This window comes from Odocoileus virginianus, unplaced genomic scaffold (assembly GCF_023699985.2).
Source record: "Odocoileus virginianus isolate 20LAN1187 ecotype Illinois unplaced genomic scaffold, Ovbor_1.2 Unplaced_Contig_26, whole genome shotgun sequence".
In the NCBI taxonomy this organism is placed as follows: domain Eukaryota; kingdom Metazoa; phylum Chordata; class Mammalia; order Artiodactyla; family Cervidae; genus Odocoileus; species Odocoileus virginianus.
In genome coordinates, this window is record NW_027224343.1 from 40593 (window position 1) to 62243 (window position 21651).

Genomic DNA, 21651 nt, shown 5'->3' on the forward strand with positions numbered 1-21651 from the left:
AGAGGCTGCCAGGTGCTGGAGGAAATTTGGCATCGTTCTTTAACTCCAAGGTTCCCAGACAGAGGGGAGAAAGAGGAGTTACTGTGTAGTGCTTAAAAGAGTCTCTGTTTGGGGTAATAAGAATGTTCTGGTGAGACCGTAGTGATGGTTGTACAACATCATGAGTCTAATTAATGCCACTGAACTGTACACTAAAAAATGATTCAAATGGCAAATTGTGTTATATGTGTGTGTGTATATATATATATATATATATGCATTTTTAAAGTATATACATAAAATTTTCACTTTTCAAAGGGCTGACGTGAAAGAGCCAAATTCAGTGTTTCCAGATGGAGACAGCCCTTCCTCCGCTCCCTAAAAGGAGCCTCTTCCTCGCCCTCCTGCACTACCAGCATTGCCTGCCGCACGTGCTCACACCTGCTCTTGGCCTGGCCGGCCCATGCCTGAGACGCTGGTCACGCCTCCATCAGACGCTGTGCGTCCTCAGAAGGAGCGCGCCTGCTCATCGGCCTTTCTCACCACCCCTCTCTGCAGTGTGCTCCAAGTGTGGGGAAGTGTCCCACTCTTTGCTCAGCCATGTCCCACTGTTTGCAACTCCCTGGACGGTAGCCCGCCGGGCTCCTCTGTCCATGGGCTTCTCCAGGCCAGAATACTGGATGGGTTGCCTCTTCCTCCTCCAGGGAGTCTTCCCAACCCAGGGATCAAACCCTCGTCTCTTGCACTGGCAGGCAGATTCTTTTCCGTCTGAGCCAGCAGGGAAGCCCCAGGGTGCTGCTGAAAAGGCCCCATTTCTTCCACAGCTGCCACGTCCTCCCGGCCCACTCCCTGGCCCCCAGCCCCGGGGCCCGCGCCCCTCGGGGTCTCCCCCCCCCCTCCTCCTGCCCAAGCATCCCTGGCTCCTCGCCCCTTGCCCCTGCCCCCAGCCTTGGGGTCCTCCCGCTGAGCTCCCTTCCCCTGTGCCCCAGGCCGGTTCCCTCCCCTTCCCGCTCCCTTAACTAGTGAGGGCTGCGTCCAGGCACTTCCCGGAACCTGATCTTCGGCAGACCAGGCCCTGGTCACTGCCTGGGTCCCCAGCTGCTAGTTCTCTCCTCGTGGCGCCTGTGTGGTCCGGCGCTGCACGCTTTGAGAGGGTGGGATGGGCCCGCGTCCTTGTCCTACACAAGCCTATCGCTTGCACGGGCACCTGAGAGCTCAGGAAAGATGTCCTTGAAGGTGTGATGATGGCAGAGCTTTTTGAGAGATGGGAGCTTTCTGTCGTCAAACCCTAGACCAAGCTGAAATTTGCCTTCCGGTCATACCACATGAAAAAGTCGCTTTGCAAGGCAAGGCAGATGACAGGCAGAGCAGTGACTGGCCTTCCTCTGCTGCCTGCAGGTGAGGTCAGCTCCCAGCCCCTCGACGGGGGGCGGGCTGTACTTGGGGAGGGGGTACATTCCTGGTAGTGCTTTTCAGTGAGACCAGTAGTTGGCCAGCCGTGATGAATGCCTTCGAGCTGGAGTTTTGAATACTCTTTACTGCTGGAAACACATTCATAAAACACATTTTAGAATGTCCTAAATCCCTCAGTAGCAGCTCAGTTTCTAATGCATTATCAATAGTAGTCACGATGTCATCCTTTTCTTCAGATTCTTCTCAAACTAGACACATCTTTTCACGTTGTACCAATCAGAGACTAGGTGAGTCTCAATTTTAGCAGCAGAATTTTCTTTTTCAAGAGTTGTATGTAAAATATATTTCTGTAAACGCAATCGTGGCTTCCTTGGTGACTTCGGTAAAGAATCTGCCTGCCAGTGCAGGAGCGGTGGGTTCAGTCCCCAAGTTGGGAATACCCCTTGGAGAAGAGAGTGACTACCCACTCCCATCTTCTTGCCTGGGAAATCCCCTGGACAGAGGAGCCTGGCGGGCTGCAGTTCACACAGTCTCAAAGAGTCGGACACCATTCAGCCATTAAACGACACCCACAGAGGGAGCTGTCGTATTTTAGACACTCAGGGAGTTTTCTGTGTAAACCCTCTATTTTCTGTTACGTCATGACTTAGACCACACACCTGGCTCGTATAATGCAGGGCTTTCACACGGTTCAGTGGTCTCCCAGGGAGCGCTTAGGGTGATCTGGGTTGTTGGGGTGCATGGTTCAGTTCAGTCGCTCAGTCGTGTCCGACTCTTTGCGACCCCATGAATCGCACCACACCAGGCCTCCTGTCCATCACCAACTCCCGGAATTTACTCAAACTCATGTCCATTGAGTCGGTGATGCCATCCAACCATCTCATCCTCTGTCGGCCCCTTCTTCTCCTGCCCTCAATCTTTCCCAGCATCAGGGTCTTTACAAACGAGTCAGCTCTTTGCATCAGGCGGCCAAAGCATTGGGATGCACAGGAGATCCCCCAAAGGCTGCCTGTTTATTTTTTTTTCGTCTTTCATTGGTAACATACCATCTTCATAGGTGCCTGTGCAATGTTCTGAAGTACAAGTGTGAAGCTTGGGTTTGTGCAAAGAAAAAGTCTGAGTTTTCCTCTGTAAACCGTGAGCTCGAAATGCTGTCTGTTGAGTTTTTTGACGTGAAACGTCTAGCAGGGCGTTTGGACATCCCTCAGTTCTGTCCCTGTTGACAGAAATCACTGGCAGGATCTCGCGACCCCTTTATCAGCAGAAGCTTTGAGTCAGCTCACCCCCACCCAGCTTCCGCCGCCGCCACCAGCTGAAGCCCAGTCAGAAACCACTGCCGTGACTCGGGCCACCTGCCACGATCCCAGTCCCATGAGAAAGCACAGCTGTATGTGAAGTCAAACAGGCTTTTAAAAAAATAAACTTTTTCAATTAAAAACGTTTTTCTGGGAATTCCCTGGCTGTCCAGTGGTTAGGGCTCTGCACCTCCCACTGCAGGGGGCACAAGTTCGAGTCCTAGTGAGGGAACTAAGATCCTGCGCCTCTTGCAGAGAGGCCAAAAGAAAAAAACCACGTTTTCCAGTCACTGGAAACACTCTGATGGCAGCTTCTGTGATTGCAGCCAGGTTAAAACTAAACAGGGAAGGTGCGTCCAGAAGCTGCAGGGCTTCGGGATGTTCCTGCAAATCCCTGCTCTTCCCTACCCTCTTTCCTTTTTCTGCCAACACCCCTTTCCCTCCATCCCCCCATCGGGATGATCTGGTAGAAGGAACCCGTGCTCGCCGATTCCACCCAGGGGTGAGATTAACCTCCTCTCCGGCAGCCGCCAGCCAGGGTGCCCGTCTCCGCTGAGTGGCTGACACAGTCGCTGCCCCCCAGTCCCCCAGGCACGGCTGGACAGGTCCTCGGCCTCCATGGGAGGAGGCGTAGGCTTCGTTTTCGCTTGCCACTGCTACCTTGCCAGGCTTCCCTGGTGGCTCAGCTGGTGAAGAATCCGCCTGCAACGTGGGAGACCTGAGTTCGATCCCTGGGTTGAAGATCCCCTGGAGAAGGAAATGGCAACCTGCTCCAGTATTCTGGCCTGGGGAAGTCCCAGGGACAGAGGAGCCAGGAGGGATACAGTCTGCAAAGAGTCAGACACGCCTGAGCGACTGAACCACCACATTCACTGCATCATTTGCACAAATTGTCCCATCGCGTCCTCACTGCGGTAGGAGGGGTACAATGATTCGCCCCATTTTACAGGCAGAGACAGAGACTTAGAAGTGAGTTATCCCCACCTTGTTCTCAGGTTGTAGAAAAGCAGGCAGTTTTATTAAGGAAACGTCAGACCGACCCGGAAGTTCGGGTCTGAGAGCTGCCAGATGGCAGAGCCATCACGGGAAGCCCGCCCCGCTCTACCTGACCGGCAGAGCCACCCGGCCAGGCGTCTCTGTCTTCACCGGCGCACTGGTACCAGCCGCCCTTCCTTCTCCAGGGGCTCTCCCAGCGCCAGCCTCTGCTCTGCTAAATGCTCACACTCTGGCTCCTCAGACGACTCCAGTGAGTGTTTAGTTTCTCTATTTTCTGTAGAAACCTGCCTTATCTGATGTGCAAGCTTAAAATGACTCTTCTATGACATCCACTTCCAAGTCTGAACTGTTAACCAAGAAGTCTGATGGTGGATGCTTTCTTCCCTGTAACAGACATAGAACTGTGCCATATTCAAGAATATAAAGCTGGATAAAATAGAGAAGGGGCTGGAAGCTTCTCAAGAAAAGGAGATAAGAAAGGGACCAAACTGAATAGGTCCCCCAGAACATTTCAGTTTCAAGGGTCTGTGTTTGGACTTACTAATTGAAATATTTAGAGGGGAAAACTTAGGCCTTGTCTCTGGCCTGACTTCCCAGCCAGCTGAGAAAACAAATGGACAAGAAGGAACAGAGACCTTTGTTTGCAGGTCTGTGACTGAGACCTTTAATGTGTTTGTTGTTTATTTGTTTCTAAAAAAGCTTCTCTCTGAAAGGCTTCAGAGAAAAAGAATTTCTTGGCGTGAAATCCTCATGGTGAAACCATTCTCTTGGTGTTCTGGGGAACAGAGCTCTCTAGTACTTGATTTCTGGGTGAGAGCACTTTCAATTGTGACTTCCTTTAAGGATTTTTTTTTTCAAGGGCAGTAAGACTATTGAGTGTCATTTTCACATGCAGTAGTTTCTCTCTTAAGAAAAACCACCTCTTTCAGTTCGACTGTAACAATCAGAAATGTGATACAATCTTTCCTTAATTTACAGCCAGATTCTCAAATATAGTCATGGATGATATTTTATAAAAATAAAACCTATGGAAAATCCCTCATTTGTTCTTCTGGGTTGAGTTCTCTTCCTCTTGATTTGACAGAAGGAGCCAAGCTTCTTTCTGTTTTGTTACGTGTCAGCATGAATTTTCAGTAGAGCAGAAAAGTAATTTTAGGATTCATAATGCCTTTCTGTACAACTGGGTTGATTAACTGCATGAAAAATATTTAAGTCAATCTTCCCTGCAGGATTCCAAATACAGATCCTCCAATCTCTGCAGCTCCACTCAGAGAAATGTTTTGTTTCTTCAGCTTGGAGTTTTTCAGGATTAGACCCAACATGGCATTGCATTGAGAAACAAATCCAATAAATCCACGGAGCTTTATAAAGACAATTTTGATTTACAATTTATTATCTCCCAAAGCCTTGCATAGACTGTAGACATGGTTATTCCAGAAGAGTCTGTCAGCCATTAAAATTAAATACTAGCTTGTATGCCCTGAAACAAATATCCAGATGACACAAAACCCAAAAGAAAGTGAGGTAGCAGATGGCCAATATGTTAGATGCATTGTCTTAGCTTCTTTTTTATTTTAATTTTAACTTCTTTAAGACTGCCCAAGGAATTTGTATGGGCGGGGGAGAAGAAAGGGGGAAATGTAAAAGATATTTGCTATAAACAGGCTAAGGTTTCTTCTACAGTCAGGAGCTGTCTGTTAGAAAGCAGAAGTTAGTCAACGTAAGCTCTGTGGGCCAGACGTTGCTTTTGTAGCTTATTGATTAGACCTGTAGTAGGGCCCTGTCAGCACGTGAGTGGTTTTTACAAGACTTCTAAGTACCCTGAATCAAATCGTATTCCCCAAGACACAAGCGCTGCAACAGACCTGACGCTGAATTTACGTCACCGTACCCTTTATTCCATAAATAGTTTAGAAGTCGTTCTGCTTTATTTGTTTAATGCAAACAATAAGGGTTCAAAAGCCCTATTGTTTAGAGGGAAACAAGTCATTCCTGAAGGCAAAGGAGACAGAAATGTAGGTAACTAGAAGCCTGCACCTCTCAAGTCAGTTACCAAAGGCCATCTGTTGCTCCATCTTCAGCAAAGAGACGAGACTGGAGGTGGTTGAAAATCACTCCATTTACTGAAAATCTGCAGCCTTATGCTGAATCCCTGCTCCCCACCCCCCATTCCCTGGGAAATTGCTTCTGAAATACTTAAGCAGAAACATGTTTTCATTGAACTCCTGCCTTTCGAGGACTGCTACCAGTGATAAGACCTGCCACGTTTGGTTTTAGAGGGAGATTGCCTTTCAGTCACTGTGTCCAGCCCTGCGACCCCATGGACTGCAGCACGCCAGGCTCCCATGTCCTTCACTGTCTCCCGGAGCTTGCTCAGACTCATGTCCATTGAGTTGGTGATGCCACCCAACCATCTCATCCTCTGTCACCCCTTCTCCTCCTGCCTTCATCTTTCCCAGTATCAGGGTCTTTTCCAATGAGTCAGCTCTTCGCATCAGGTGGCCAAAGTCCTGGAGCTTCAGCATCAGAGGACGGAGTCAGGCCCACATTCTGAGCAGTTGGGAGGAAAGGGCCAGAGGACCAGAAGGAGCCTGACAGGCCTGAGGGCTCCCCGCTGCTGATGTCAGAACTAGGACCTGAAGGAAAAGGAGGGGTAAGACTGGAGGGGCTGAGGGCATCCCCTCATTCATACCAAAAAACGCCACTCTGGATGTGGGCCATCTGGGCACAGGCTGGTATCCAAAAGATCCAGCCCTGGCTCCCTGGAAGCCAAGCCTGAGAAGGTGGGGTTTGGGGCCGTGGGAGCCAGAGGCAGAGCTGGCGTGGCCTGGAGCATCAAGGGACAGGGCCCCAGGGGACCAGCCAGGGTGACAGGCCAGGGCGTCCAAGGTCTAGATTTCCGACTGGTTACAAACGCGGGGACTGCAGTGCAGAGGGAGAGCCATGGGCTCCTGGACGTGGAGCTTGGGATCAGAGTGAGATCAGCGCAAGATGAAGCCAGTTCTGCGCGTGTGTGAGCCGCAGGTCTGCTAAGAGGGTTCACCCTAGAGCTGCAAGTGGAGGAAAACAGAGCTTCTCGAAGGCAAAGAGCAAAGAACAAGGGTCAAGTCAGTTCAGTTGCTCAGTCGTGTCCGACTCTGTGCGACCCCATGGACTGTAGCATGCCAGGCTTTCTTGTCCATCACCAACTCCCGGAGCTTACTCAAACTCATGTCCTATTGATTGAGTCAGTGATGCCATCCAACCATTTCATCCTCTGTCATCCCCTTCTCCTCCCACCTTCAATCTTTCCCAGCATCAGGATCTTTTCCAATGAGTCAGTTCTTCGCATCAGGTGGCCAAAGTATTCAAGTTTCAGCTTCAGCATCAGTCCTTCCAATAAATATTCAGGACTGATTTCCTTTAGGATAGACTGGTTGGATCTCTTTGCAGTCCAAGGGACTCTCAAGAGTCTTCTCCAACACCATGGTTCAAAAGCATCAATTCTTCAGCTCTCTTTATGGTCCAACTCTCACATCCATACATGACTACTGGAAAAACCATAGCTTTGACTAGGTGGACCTTTGTTGGCAAAGTAATGTCTCTGCTTTTTAATATGCTGTCTAGGTTGGTCATAACTTTTCTTTCAAGGAGCAAGCATCTTTTAATTTCATGGCTGCAGTCACCATCTGCAGTGACTTTGGAGCCCAAGAAAATAAAGTCTCTGTTTCCATTGTTTCCCCATCTATTTGCCATGAAGTGATGGGACAGATGCCATGATCTTAGTTTTCTGAATGCTGAGTTTTAAGCCAACTTTTTCACTCTCCTCTTTCACTTTCATCAAGGGGCTCTTTAGTTCTTCTTCACTTTCTGCCATAAGTGTGCTGTCATCTGCCTATCTGAGGCTATTGATATTCCTCCAGCAATCTTGATTCCAGCTTGTGCTTCATCCAGCCCAGTGTTTCTCATGATGTACTCTGCATATAAGTTAAATAAGCAGGGTGACAATATACAGCCTTGACGTACTCCTTTCCTGATTTGGAATCAGTCTGTTGTTCCATGTTCAGGTCTAACTGGACCTGCATTTCTCAAAAGGCAGGTCAGATGGTCTGGTATTCCCATATCTTGAAGAATTTTCCACAGTTTGTTGTGATCCACACAGTCAAAGGCTTTGGCATAGTCAATAAAGCAGAAGTAGATATTTTTTTGGAACTCTCTTGCTTTTTTGATGATCCAGCGGATAGTTGGCAATTTGATCTCTGGTTCCTCTGCCTTTTCTAAATCCAGCTTGAACATCTGGAAGTTCACAGTTCACATACTGTTGAAGCCTGGCTTGAAGAATTTTGAGCATTACTTTACTAGTGTGTGAGATGAGTGCAATTGTGCGGTAGTTTGAGCATTCTTTGGCATTGCCTTTCTTTGGGATTGGAATGAAAACTGACCTTTTCCAGTCCTGTGGCCACTGCTGAGTTTTCCAAATTTTCTGGCATGTTGAGTGCAGCACTTTCACAGCATCATCTTTTAGGATTTGAAATAGCTTAGCTGGAATTCCATCACCTCCACCAGCAAAGGAGGAAAAAAAGAATAAGGGAGGGAAAACAACAACAACAACAAAGTCTATCTTGTCTTCTCCGGAAGGTGCAGGCCTCCTAAGGAGAGTTTTCTAGATTCTTTTTATTTACCCCCAAAGCACATTTCCTTGGGGCTTCCCTGGTGGCTCAGATGGTGAAGAATCTGCCTGCAATGCAGGAGACTGGGTTCAATCCCTGGGTCGGGCCCATTCCACTGTTCTTGCCTGGAGAATTCAATGGATAGAGGAGCCTGGCGGGCTACAGTCCTTGGGGTTGTAAAGACTCAGGCATGACACAGCACCTCACACGCGCACTTCATTAACCATATCTATGTACGTATGCTGCCTTGTAAGTTGTATGTTGATTGTCATTTTGAAAGTCTCAAGGTGTACTGCAAAGTATCTAATGTAACTCAGGAACAAAGTAGGGATCAGTTTAAGTTCTACCTTAAATTAATACCAAAATTGTCTGCCTCACCACAGTCAAATTTCCCAGTAGCAGAATTACTGATGTAACTTGAAAGATCAGTAACCCTATAGCGTTGTGAAACAAACATGTCAGTTCTGCAGTGATGAAGATGTTCTGGAATTAGACAGCAGTGCTGGTTGCATAACTTTTTGAATATACAAAAAAAAAAAAGCCCAGTGAATCATAACCTTTGAAAGGGGAAATTTCATAGTATGTGAATTATCTCTCAATATTTTAAAAAGAAGGCATGTCCAGGTGTAAAGTCACAATTCACTTAGGAGACAGAGATGGATATTAAGGAACAATCTGAAAAATCTGTTTAAGACGACATCTGGTCACCTCTGGAATCGCAGCTTCCCTGTTTTTGCCAGGGTTACACTCCTGGGCCAGAGGGCGGATGGGCGGAATGAATCACAGCCATGCGCCTAGACATGTAAACAAACTGTCCACACTTTCGGGTGGCTGACACTCACCAGGTACGGGGGTTTGCAGCCCAGCGCCCAGCCCACAGTGGCACCTGACCACTTCTGGCTGCTGCTTCAGGAGGCGCCCTTTCAGCAAATTCCCCTAAAAAGAACCTGTGTACGTGACCCAGACAAAGCCTGCCCCTGTCTTATAGAGACTTGCAGTTTTCTTACGGGTCAGACGCAATCGGCCTTGATCATCTGAAATACACTCCAACCGCACATTTCCCTGGTCTCCTTTGTCATCAGCATGGCAGGGGCGCTCACATACCATCAGGCTTTCACAGACCCTTTCTGTGAAACAGCATCTGCATTGCCGCGTCCGGCCTCACCGTCTGACTCTGCGCATCTCTCCTCTCTGCACACGTTGCTGTGCCGAGGCAGAGACACGGGTTCCCATGGAAACAGGGAAAGCCCCCAGGGAGCAGAGGCGGGGCGGCTTCTGTTGCGTCATCTTTCCCAGTGTCCACGGGCTCACTGCCCTGGCCCTGTGAGCCTGTCGGGCGGTGGATGCTTGGGGAACTTCGGTCCCGATACCCGGGTCCACGGAGAGGGTCAGACGGCCTAGGAACCAAGCCCAGATACCGCCTTCCCGGCACACTGGCTCCAGAAACACGTTCGACGCTCTCGTTGACCTCAGAGGGACTGTCCCCGACCGCAGCCCCCCAGAAGCTCTTTGCCTGACCCAGGGGAGGTCGGGGAGGCCCTTACTGGCTGCGTCCTGCACGCCCGACTTAATTTTTACTTTTTGGCCATGCCTCATGGCGTGTGGGATCTTTGTTTCCTGACCGGGGATCGAACTCAGGCCCCCTGCTTTGGACGCACAGTTTCCACCACCGGACCACCAGGGAAGTCTCTCTTTTCCAGTTTAAAATTTATTTTTGACTGTGCTGGGTCTTCGTTGCGGCATGGGTTTTCTCTACTCGCGGCTCGCGGAGGCTGCCCCAATTGCGGCTCGCGGCTTCTCTCGCGGAGCGCAGGCTCGGCGTGCGGCTTCGGGAGTCGCCGTTCCCGGCTCTAAAGCGCAGGCTCAGTCTCTCTGGTTCACGGGCTCAGCTGCTCCGCGGCATGTGGATCTTCCCAGACCGGGGATCGCACCTGTGTCCCCGGCGTTGGGAGGGGGTTCTTCACCGCTGAGCCGCCCGGGAGCCCTGGCTGATCTCTGCCCTGTGAGCCCTGAGGACAGCCCCAGGTCCCCGTGCGCGCAGGGAGGGCCCGCTGCCCCCGTTGCAGCCCACCCTGGAGTGCCGAAGCCCTTCGGGGCAAGATGGTGACTGCGGACCCCCAGCCCAGCAAAGCCCTCGGTGAGCGCGGCCGGCGCTTCTGTGCCGCTGCCCCGGGCTTCCGTCTCCCCCGGGCCTGTAGTCCACGGGGGCTTGTGTTTTTCTCTAACGGAGATGGCTGATAAGGGAAGGCTTTCCTGCGGCAAACTGATGAGAGTCTGATGAATGCAGGGTACTTGGCTTTGGTTTTGCTTTGCTTAGATGAGCAAATGTGGTAATTAATCTTGTGTTAGAATCATGCAGAAAGGGGACCGAAGTTCAAAAAGCTGAAGCGGCACATGGACATTCCCCCTGCCGGCGGGCTGGCGGGAGTCCAGGCTCCAGGTCACAGGCTCCCTATAACCCCTTGCTGTCCCACTTTTAAAATTTCTCTGCATGTTTAAAACTTTTTAAAGGAAAGCAGTACTAAGCATCTTTCTAAAATCAGAAATAGCTTGTCAGATCACATTTCCCCTGATGTAACACACGGGCTTCCCAGGTGGCTCAGTGGTGAAGAATCTGCCTGTAAAAGTCAGCAGACAGATGCAGGTTTGATCCCTGGGTCAGGAAGGTCCCCTGGAGGAGGGCATGGTAACCCCCTCTACTGTTCTTGCCTGGAGAATCCCATGGACAGGAAAGCGTGGCGGGATACAGTCCACAGGGTCACAAAGAGTGTGATACACGGATGAAGGGACCCCACTCTGTGCTTCTCCAGTTTTTATGACCAAAGTGGACTGACCACACTGTCCTCCACAGGATGACACAGGCGTGGGGCCACTTTGTACGTGGTTGGTAGAAAGCAGTTTTCAAACTGCTGGGTACCATTTATAAATTTCCCTTCAATTCAGCCTGTTCGCATGAGCATAACTGAAATATTTTTAAATACTTAAATGGATCTTGATGCCAGGATCATTGGTTTGTACATTCTTGGGGGGGAGGAATGGGCTAGCGTAGGATAGTGATACCTTTGGGGGGGGTGGGCGGTATCATGCAGAGCGGTGGCCGGACAGTTTCTGGTGGCTTCCTCTGGGAGGAACTTGTGCCTAATCTCTACCTGATGCACATTTTCTTTTCAGGTGACTTTTCAGATCGCCCCTCCGTGTACCAGCGAGCGGTACTACGAGCATCTTGGACAGTGCTGTAAGAAGTGTGAACCAGGTTCGTGCTTCTTCAGAAGCTAAACCTCCTTTTGCTGTCCTCCCGGGGGGGGGGGGGGGGGCTTTTTGTTTTAACGTTAGTAAGTAACTGATTCTGTCCTGCCAGATGAGAAAAGAAATCAGGTAGGCTTCTTACGGCAGTGGCAGGTAGTGATGTCTGTCATTCTGAAGAGAAAAATCTTACTCTCAATAGGTGAAGTAACTTAAAAACCAAGAGCAATTTCAGAAACTGGAATTAAGTGCATGCTGGAGTGTGAGTTAAGTACCCGTTTCCTCAAACACTATTTCTTGAGAAGGCAAGAGGTTTTTTTTTAAAATGCTGTTTTAGAAGTTTGTGATTCAAACTCTTAAAATATTCAATAGAACTCTTATTTAAAAGTATCATTTAGGGGTAGTTCCCTGGTTGTTCTGTGGTCTGGGCTCAGCTCTTTCACTGCCGTAGCCCAAGTTCAACCCCTGATGGGGAATTAAGATCCCACAAACCGCGAGGTAAGGCAAAAAAAAAAAAGGGATTAATTTCATAGAAATTCACTGGGGGTGGGGGTGGTGATGAGGATGGGGATGACTGTCTTTGAATCACTGCCAAAAATTGCCTAAATCCTGTTATAACTTCTCCCACAACATCTACTGAGGAGTAGGAGGCAGACTGGCCACGATTTCCCCCAAGCTGCTCTGACAAGGGGGTGGCCAGCTACTTCTGTGGCCTGGGCGAGGCCCCAAGTCCAGAGGGTCCTCACTCACTCCCTGTTCTGGGGACGGGAGAGGAGCTTTAAGGCAAAGGAGCTTATCTTACTACAAATCCTTTAGCTATTTCAGCTACAAATATTTTTGGGGTGCACAGAGTGAATACCCATTGATTCTCATGCATATGTGTGTGTTTCTGAGCGTGTATAGTACTCTCTGACCAAACGAAGTTAACCGTGAGCCTACAGTGTGCACGGGACAAAAGAAACAAACTCTGCGGGTCCACCGTAAAGGGGCTTTGAAGACGGAGACATGAGGCAGGAGACGCAGCTTCTCTTGCTTAGCCCCAGGGAACCCCTCGAGTTCTGCAGGCGCCAGTTTGAAAACCGCAGTTCTTTTCCTGAGTCAGCAGGGGTTGGGAGTGGAAAGGCCTAGGGTTTTACTTAGAAGGTCTGAAAGACCACGGTGACCACAGGCACAGCAAACCCAGGGAGGTTATCTGGGCCAGCCAGGAGCCCTGAGGAGCCCCTGCTGTGAGACATGACCTCTGTCTCTGGGGGCATCCTGGGACCACATCATGTAAAGGCTTTGGTAGACTGGTGCTTTTTGTTTTTTTTTTCCTTGGCTACACTGTAAGACTTGCAGGATCTCAGTTCCCCGACCAAGTATCGAACCTGGGTCCTCAGCAATGAAAATGCAGAGTCCTAACCACTGGACTGCCAGGGAATTCCCAGACTGGCTCATTTTTGTTGATTTATTGGGAGGCTTCCTCTGAGAAGAAGTTGTGCCTAATCTCTAGGCAAATAGAGATTGTCAGATCACACTTCCCCTGATATAACACACAGGCTTCCCAGGTGGCTCAGTGGTAAAGAATCTGCATGTAAAAGTCAGCAGACACAGAGATGCAAGTTTGATCCCTGGGTTAGGAAGGTCCCCTGGAGGAGGGCATGGTAACCCACTCTAGAGTTCTTGCCTGGAGAATCCCATGGACAGGGAAGCGTGATGGGATACAATCCATAGGGTCACAAAGAGTATAATACATGGATGATTTCTGATTGGTGCATGTTCCCCCTTCTAATTTAAGGAACGTACATGTCTTCCAAATGCACCACTACCTCTGAAAGTGTCTGTCTGCCCTGTGGCTCGGACGAATACCTGGACACCTGGAATGAAGAAGATAAATGCCTGCTGCACAAAGTCTGCGATCCAGGTGAGTCAGGGGCAGTGTGGGTAAACGACATTGTTGGATACAGCGATGCTGTGCCTTTAGGGGCAAGGGAAGACGTCTGCCCACAGACCCCCAGAGGGTGAGCTTTAGATCCCAGGAGCACTGTGTTACGGGTTTCCGCACGGAACTTCTGGAATGTGTCTGTTTTGCTTTTACTGAAGTACAGTCGATGCACAGGGTCCTGTTTGCGGTGCACGGCAAAGTGCTTCGGGGGGTGTGCGTCTTACTTTTCCAGATCCTTTTCCCTGATAGGTTATTCAAAGTACTGAGTGCAGTTTCCTGTGCTATGCGGTTGATCCCTGGTGGCTATCTGTTTTATATACAGTAGTGTGTATGTGTTAATCCCAGACTCCTGATTTATCTCCTCTCCTACCTTTCCCCTTTGGTAACCATGTTTGTTTTCTATGTCTGTGGGTCTATTTCTGTTTTGTAAATAAGTTCATTTGTATCATTTTTTTAGATTCCACATATAAGTGATATTATGTGATATTTGTGTGTTCAGTCCTGGAGGGTATCTTACACTTGACAGAAGGTTTCCATGGCATTTCCACATATGTTGTGTTACTTCTCACAAAAAAACCCTGTGAGAAAGCTATGATTATCCCGCTGTAGAAATGAAGAAACTAAGAGGGAGTGAGTGATTTCTCCAGGGTTACAAATGAGAAGCAGGACTCAAAACCAGGCCTTCTAACTCCCAGGTCTTCTTCCTAAACTATCCACGTCTTCCTACCTCCATAGTCTGATCTCTTTATCCTATTGCTATAGGGCTTTTGACTCAGATCTTTTAAAAATTAAAGTTTATTCATAAGAATAGAATCAAAATATGTCTCCTAAGTCCAAACCCAGAAGCTCCTCTCGTCCCCTTTTCTCCATTTTTCACTCAGTCTGTCTGTTAAGGGAGCCACGCCATCAGTCCTGTAGGGGTTCCACTGGCGGAGCTTTGCTGGCTGCATCATCTCGGTCTCATTAAACATACGGCTTCTGTCCCCTGTATTTCCTGTAAAGGGGTTATTAGATCTAGAAGGCTGATCAGAATCTGGTTTGGGTTTTTCTGCTTTGTTTTTGGCAAAACTCCTTCAAAAGGTGATGCCAGGGGTCACAGTGTAGCTGCTTCTCTCTTTTCTGGGTGATATGAGCAGCTGTTGATGATCATGACCTAGATCCATTTTCATTTAGGGGCTGCAGAAAGGTGATGTTCTAACTCCATCATCCTTTCATCATTTATTGGCTGAAATGCTTTCTAAAGAGAAACTTCTCTCATCAACTGGTCATTACCCTGAAGAGCAGTCTATACAGGAAAGGCAGAATGAATGCTTATAACTTTATTTTTCTACTTTTCAATATAATGACCCCCATCACCAAGTTGTCTCCAGAGGATCTATATGAACATCACGAGCTAGCTTCCTTTCTCACTCCCTGCCATCTTGGTAGCTGCACTTGTTTGGAGGCATCCCGCACCTAAGACTGCAAAGATGACGAAAAAGTTGCTGGAGTTGATTGACTCTAGGTTCCAGTTCGTTATGAAAAGTGAAAAGTGTATTCTGGGGTGCATACAGGCACCCCAGACAGGCAAAGTGAAACTGGTCGTCCTCGCTGACCACTGCCCAGCCCTGAGGGAGCCTGAAATCGAGTATCGTGTGACAACGGCTAGAGCAAGTGTCTGTCACCATGGCGCTCAGCTGCTCAGTTGTATCCAGCTCTTTGCGACCCCATGGACTGTGGCCCACCAGGCTCCTCTGTCCTTGAAATTTTCCAGGCAAGAATACTGGAGCAGGTTGCCATTTCTTACTCCAGGGGATCTTCCTGACCCAGGGATCGAACCTGCATCTCTTGTGTCTCCTGCATTGGCAGACAGATTCTTTACCACTAGTGTCTATCACTACGGTGGCAGTAACATTGAATCGGGCACTGTGCGTGGAAAATGCTACAGAGCCAGACACACCAGCTCTCAGTGAGCCAGGTGACTCTGACATCATTAGGGGCATGCCGGGACAGACCCGTGAAAAGTAGATCATGCACAACTTTTCTTTAATAAAACTAGCCAGAGCTTATTTTTTAGAAAAAGGAGTATTATGAACTCACGCATTTACACAGTGGAGGTGTTTTAATCTACTGCAGTCACAGTCTTACTGGGGCTTAGATGGTCGCTCCTCTCCCTCGGGTATCTCTAAGAGCTCTCTTTCTCCCAGGCTCATCTTGGACACTTCCTTCCCTGAAGCTGGAATGAGCCATTTTTCCAAGGATTTCTCATCGCTTCCTTAGAACATCTTATTTAGTGACTTCAGTCTGGGTGCTCAGAAGGCTCATTGCTACAAGGATTGATCCTTGTATTGATATATATGTTTTTTTTTTTTTTCAAATAGAACAAAAATGCTAGGAAATAAGTATTTTTTAAAGCACTGTAATATTTCTAAAATTAGAGACAGCTGGCAGACTTTGGAGAAGGTAACATGGAAAGTCCACTGAGCAAAGCATCTGATCAAGTCCTTTTTCTTTCCCATTGCTTAGTGGTGAGTTTGACTCATCACTGTCTCTTGGAAAGAAAGATTCACTCGGTCTACTGCCAAAATTGATTAAAGCCCCAAACCTGGTGCATTAAGATATTAAAAAATATGTCAAAATCATCCATCACCACACAGGGTTATATGCACTTACTTTTGAGTGGGGGTGGGGGGCTTCCCTGGTGGCTCAGCAGTAAAGAATCTGCCTGCGAAGCAGGAGACGGGGGTCCCATCCCTGAGTCAGAAAGACCCCTGAGAAGGAAGTGGCAACCCACGCCAGTATTCTTGCCTGGGAAATCCCATGAACAGGGGAGCCTGGTGGGCTGCAGTCCGTGGGGTCACAGAGTCGGACACTCCTCAACAACGAACAACCACCAGAGTTTGAGTGGGAGACCAGAATTCAAGTTTTCCAAGGAGAATGACTCTTGTCCATGTGTGTTGCGGACATTAGGTCCACGTTTATGCAAGTTGGTCGTGGTGTGTCACAGCTGACCTGGGCTTTGGAGAGTGGGCCCTGAAGGCAGAGGGCCCTCTGGTCCCCCAGGCTCTGTTCTGGAAAGAAGGGGCACGGGAGACATTGCTTCCCTGCAGTTACAGCTCCAGACAGCGACCTGGGACGCGCTTCTGGTTGGCTGGTTTCCTCTGGCGCTCTGTCCTCGGCAGTCCAGGCTGCTGTGGCAGCAGACACGTACCCCTCACAGCTCCGAAGGCGGGAAGTCCGAGAGCAGGGTGCCGGCATGGCCCGGTCCTTCATGAGGGCCCTATTGTTGGCTCCAGGACAGCCACTTTCTTGTGTCCTCATGTGGTAGAGAGCAGAGAATGAAAGCACGTTTTCTGCTGTCTCTTATTATAAAGGCACTAATCCCATTCAGGGTGGCTCCACCCTCATGACCTAATCACCTCCCAAAGCCCCCACCTCCTAATGCCATCACACTGAAGGGGATGAGGACTTCAACATAAGAATTTTCAGGGGACACAAACATCAATCCATAACTAACACTGGTAAGTATTAAGGGATATACAGTACAAGGGCTGTTTGGACAATCCAGGATAGATGAGGTTGTATAGTGATAGGAGGTCTGTTTTAAATAATATTATTGTGCTGTTTTGAGTGTATGTGTGTGCAGTTGGTTCCTGTTATTCACTGTGCGTGCATGCATGCATGCGTGCTAAGTTGCTCATCTGGTTCCAGCTCTCGGTGACCCCATGGACTGTAGCCCACTCTCTCCATGGAATTCTCCAGGCAAGAATACTAGCGTGGGTTGCTATTCCCTTTTCTAAGGGATCTTCCAACCCAGGGATTGAACCCAGGTCTCCCCTATTGAAGGCAGATTCTTTTATCACCTGAGCCACTGGGGAAGTCTGTTATTCAGGACACTTAAGTTCTATAAAGTCATCACAAACACTGAGTTAGCAAATACTTCCCCTGGGTGGGTAAACATGACCTACATTTGTGCCTGTTTCTTGTGTAAAGACACCTTATTTAAGAAATATTTTGTTGCATTAACAGTGTCACAATAAACAACACTTAACACAGTTTATCTAACGTATGGATTTTCTCTGGAAGACACATCATTGCCTTCCTCTAAACACTCAGCAACAGTTCAGCCTTAGGCTGGGGGGGCCGCTTTACAGAAGAAGCTCATCAACAAAACACAGAAATAAAGACACTAAACAGAACAAACGGAGTCTGGTTTCCAGTGTGAGAGCTGAAACGAAGGCAGGATGACCTCCTCTGCCCTCAGCTGGGGATGCACTGTGCTCCGTGTTGTAAGAAAAGACAGGACAAATGCCTTATCCTGAATTTGGGGGAGAGATTAATTTCCAAGTATGCCGCCAGGCCCAGCCTCTGTGCTTCTCCCACTTATCTGCTCACACAGGGAGGTCTGTTTTCAAGGAGGCCCTACAGGACCCCAGATGAACCCCCGTCTCCAGAAAACCTATGGGTTTAGATCCCGTTAGCCCTGGTGTTAAGAATGCATGTCACATCTGAATTTACTAAAAATCAAGGAGCTGTTAAGTCCAGTTTTGCATTAATCAAAATCGTCAGTACTTAGCAACTCCCTGGGCCTTAATCTTCCTACTAACATGAAAATTGACTTCTCAAAACGTACAGGTCTCCTAATTATTGAGAAAGAGAGGAGAAAAAAAAAAAAAAAAACAAACCGAGTGGGATGTTTTGGTCCCGGCACCAGAGGCGCGGGGGAACCTGAGCGTTCCCGGATCCTGGCCTCGCGACTCACCGCGCGCGCCCCGGGCGGCCGGGCGCCGGGCGCCGGGGGTCCGAGGGGCCCAGGGCGGGGGCGGCGGGCGCGAATGGCACGAGGCGACGGCGTGTCTTTCTCTCCCGCAGGCAAGGCCCTGAGGGCCGTGGAGCCCGGCAACCGGACGGCGTCGCGGCGCTGCGCCTGCATCTCCGGCTACCACTGGAGCGAGGACTGCCACTGCTGCAGCCGTAACGCCGAGTGCGCGCGCGGCTTCGGCGCCCGCCCCGGTACGCGCGGCCGCGCGGGGCCTCCCGGGGCGCTCCCCTGTGTGCGGGCGGGCCCCGCGCCTGCGGCCTCTCGGGGCCCCGCGGGCGCTCCCCTGTGTGCGGGCGGGCCCCGCGCCTGAGGCTTCTCGGGGCGCTCCCCTGTGTGCGGGCGGGCCCCGCGCCTGAGGCCTCTCGGGGCCCCGTGGGCGCTCCCCTGTGTGCGGGCGGGCCCCGCGCCTGAGGCCTCTCGGGGCCCCGTGGGCGCTCCCCTGTGTGCGGGCGGGCCCCGCGCCTGAGGCTTCTCGGGGCGCTCCCCTGCGCCGTCACGCTGGCCCGGCGCGGGGGCGCGGGAGACGAGGGTCCCCGGAGGCCGATGAGGTTCCCCGGAGGCCGAGCGCAGGGTGCTTTCCCGCAGGACGCGTGAGAGCTCAGCGCCCAACCCCAGGCTCCTCCTCCTGCAAAACCTTCCCATCCCCATTTAGGGGGAAACAGGATCAGGCAGGGGTCCCCCCAATTTTTTTTTAGAACTTGTGCACCCTCTTAGAAGAATTTTGCAAAGCCGTGTGCGTCCAGTCAAAATTTTTAATCGACATCTAAGCATTTTTATTACAAATTTCAAGAGTTGCTAAGGACTTAGTTTCCAGGGAATTAGTCCGTAACACTTTATAACATTTTCAGTGGGTTCTGAACTCCTAGCAGTTGGATACCCATCATCATCCGTGTAAAAAGGTGGCTATCAGAGGCCTTACCTGGAGGTGCAGTGGTTAAGACTCCGCGTCCAGCTCAGGGGACGTGGGTTTGACCCCTGCTCGGGGAACTAAGGTCCTACATGTCCCAGGGTGTGGCCAAATTTTTTTTAAATGAAAAAATAAAATTGCAATGATCGTCTCTAACTGTTGGAAACTCTATGTGGCTCTTTTTCTCTCGTTTGATTTGTATCCATTTCACTTTCCTCACAGAGTTTCATCGTAATATATTTTTAGGCTCAGAAGGTTTTTACTAATTACCTTTTCATACTCTCTTCACATTTTAAAAATGCACCTATTTGAAATTTTACTTTTCTTTTCTTTTTGGTTGCACCAGGCTCCTTGCAGGGCCTTGATTCCCCCTGCCAGGAACGAACCACCCTCCACTTCACCCCCTCTATCCCCTCCCCCTGCAGTGAAAGCTCTGAGTTCTAACCAATCACTAGACCACCAGGGAATACCATGAAATTTTAATTTTTAAAAATTTCTTGTGACTCAAGCTTTTAAGGTTAAAAACATTTCTTCTGGACTGACTTGTTCTATAGTGGTTATTACACAGTTGGTCCAAAAGATGAATGACTATATTATATAATTTTGCTATACTAATAGTTATAAAAGTAAAGTCTGAGTTGGAAGAATTAAAATATTATTCGTTTCATTTCATATTGAGGAAAATCTTTGTCACAGAGTCTGAATAAGTCAGCCCTGATTATCATTTAAACCAGAGAGGCTTTCTCTTGGGAAAAGTCGGACTTGACTTTTTGTTTACTAAAACAAATCTCATGACAACCTACTCCCTTCTGAATTCTGGTTCTAAGCTGTAGGTAAGACTCAGGGCCGTTCATGCAACTTGTTAAACTGCATGGAAGAAGGTGCTGGCCCTTTCTGCTTTTTTCTTTTCTTTTCTGGTTCTTGTCTTCTCTGCTTTGCCCCTTTGGAATGCAATAGGTGAAGGGTAGAGAGGGTGACATGGATGCATGAAAATCTCACCCCTGCATCACAATATATTTGAACTCAGAACAAGTCAACCTGATTCCAGTTACCACTTTTGTGTTGTCACACCCTTGCCCTTAATGGATGTCAGTCACTCAGTTGTGTCTGACTGTTTGTGACCCCGTGGACTGTAGCCCGCCAGGCTCCTCTGTCCATGAGATTCTCCAGGCAAGGATACTGGAGTGAGTAGCCATTCCCTTTTCCAGGGAGTCTTCCTGACCCAGGGATCGAACTGGGATCTCCTGCATTGCCCGTGGTTTCTTTATGTTTGAGCTGTGGGGGAAGCCCTGATAGATGGACAGGAGAGACAAAACGAAGCAGCTTTCTGTCACCGATCTTTTGACTTGTTGCTTTGTTTGGCACCTCAGAAGTTTGGCTCCACGGTAGGATTTGGAGTAGGTATGAAGTGTGCCTTCTTTTGTAAGTGGGAGTAGTGTGATTGTGAAAGAGAAAAAAAGGGAGAAACTGCAGATGCCCCAGCAGTTCAGGGCAGACGTGAGTCAAGTGTACAGAAGTCAGCACCTGTCAAGCTCTTTGTGCCTTGCAGCCCCTTAGGAATCATTTTGTTTTTAAGGGTTACTCTTCTAGAGTGCGATTATCATTTTAAAAGCTGTTTGAATTCATCCGAGTGACTAGATGTTAACTGTACCTTTGCTGATACCGTTTCAAGGCAAATCTAATTGCTAGAGTGAGGAATGAGGACGCTACTTACTGGGGCTTCCCCGGGGCTCACACGGCGAAGAATCCGAAGAATCGCCTGCAGTGCAGGAGATCCAAGTTTGATCTCTGGGTCAAGACGATCCCCTGGAGGAGGGCTTGGCAACCCACTCCACTACTCTCGCCTAGAGAATCCCACAGACAGGAGCCTGGCGGGCTACAGTCCATGGGGTCTCAGAGTTGGACACGACTGAAATGACTTGGCACACATGCACACCTGCTATGTATTGAGCAATTGCAAAAACCAAGAGTGTACTTCCCACTTGACTTTGGACAGAGAAAATGTAATTCCTTATTTTTGCATTTTATTCATGAAGATAAACCACAGAAGTGCTACTAATTTCAAGAGTAATTTGTGGTTTTGGCACAAGACAATTGCTTATTATGATAGCACATGGTAGCCAGTGTCCTTCTTTATCGGAACTACCAAAGGCTCACCGTGTGTCAGTTGCAGTAAAAGGAACAGACAGAGGAAATCTGAGACATTTCCTAGTTTGATAATATAGTTTATGAGGAATATGAGAGAGGCAAAGATAGCTTACTAACCAGGATTAATTCCTGCTTTGAGTGCTCTGGGTCCAAAATCCATCCCATCACTTGTGTTTTTGTAAGTAGGTTTTATCGGAACACAGCCAATGTGTTTTTATACATTGTCTGTGACAGCTTTCACGCTGCAAGTAATTCGCAGAGAGCAGAGGGCCTCGTAAGCCTAAGATATTTATCAT

General features: G+C 49.0%; 1 protein-coding gene across 6 annotated transcripts in view; it reads left to right on the plus strand.

Annotated features, from left to right (window-relative positions):
* The window catches only part of TNFRSF11A (TNF receptor superfamily member 11a), a 61077-nt gene that overhangs the window by 15040 nt on the left and 24386 nt on the right, over positions 1 to 21651 (plus strand). For 5 of the 6 annotated variants that reach the window (XM_070464497.1, XM_070464500.1, XM_070464501.1 and 2 more), the window contains exons 2-4: positions 11504 to 11585; positions 13353 to 13478; positions 18351 to 18491. In XM_070464497.1, coding sequence (XP_070320598.1) covers positions 11504 to 11585; positions 13353 to 13478; positions 18351 to 18491 — 349 coding nt within the window. Of the gene's footprint in view, positions 1 to 6214; positions 6337 to 11503; positions 11586 to 13352; positions 13479 to 18350; positions 18492 to 21651 lie in introns of those variants that run through there. The other variant, XM_070464503.1, reaches the window with a different exon arrangement.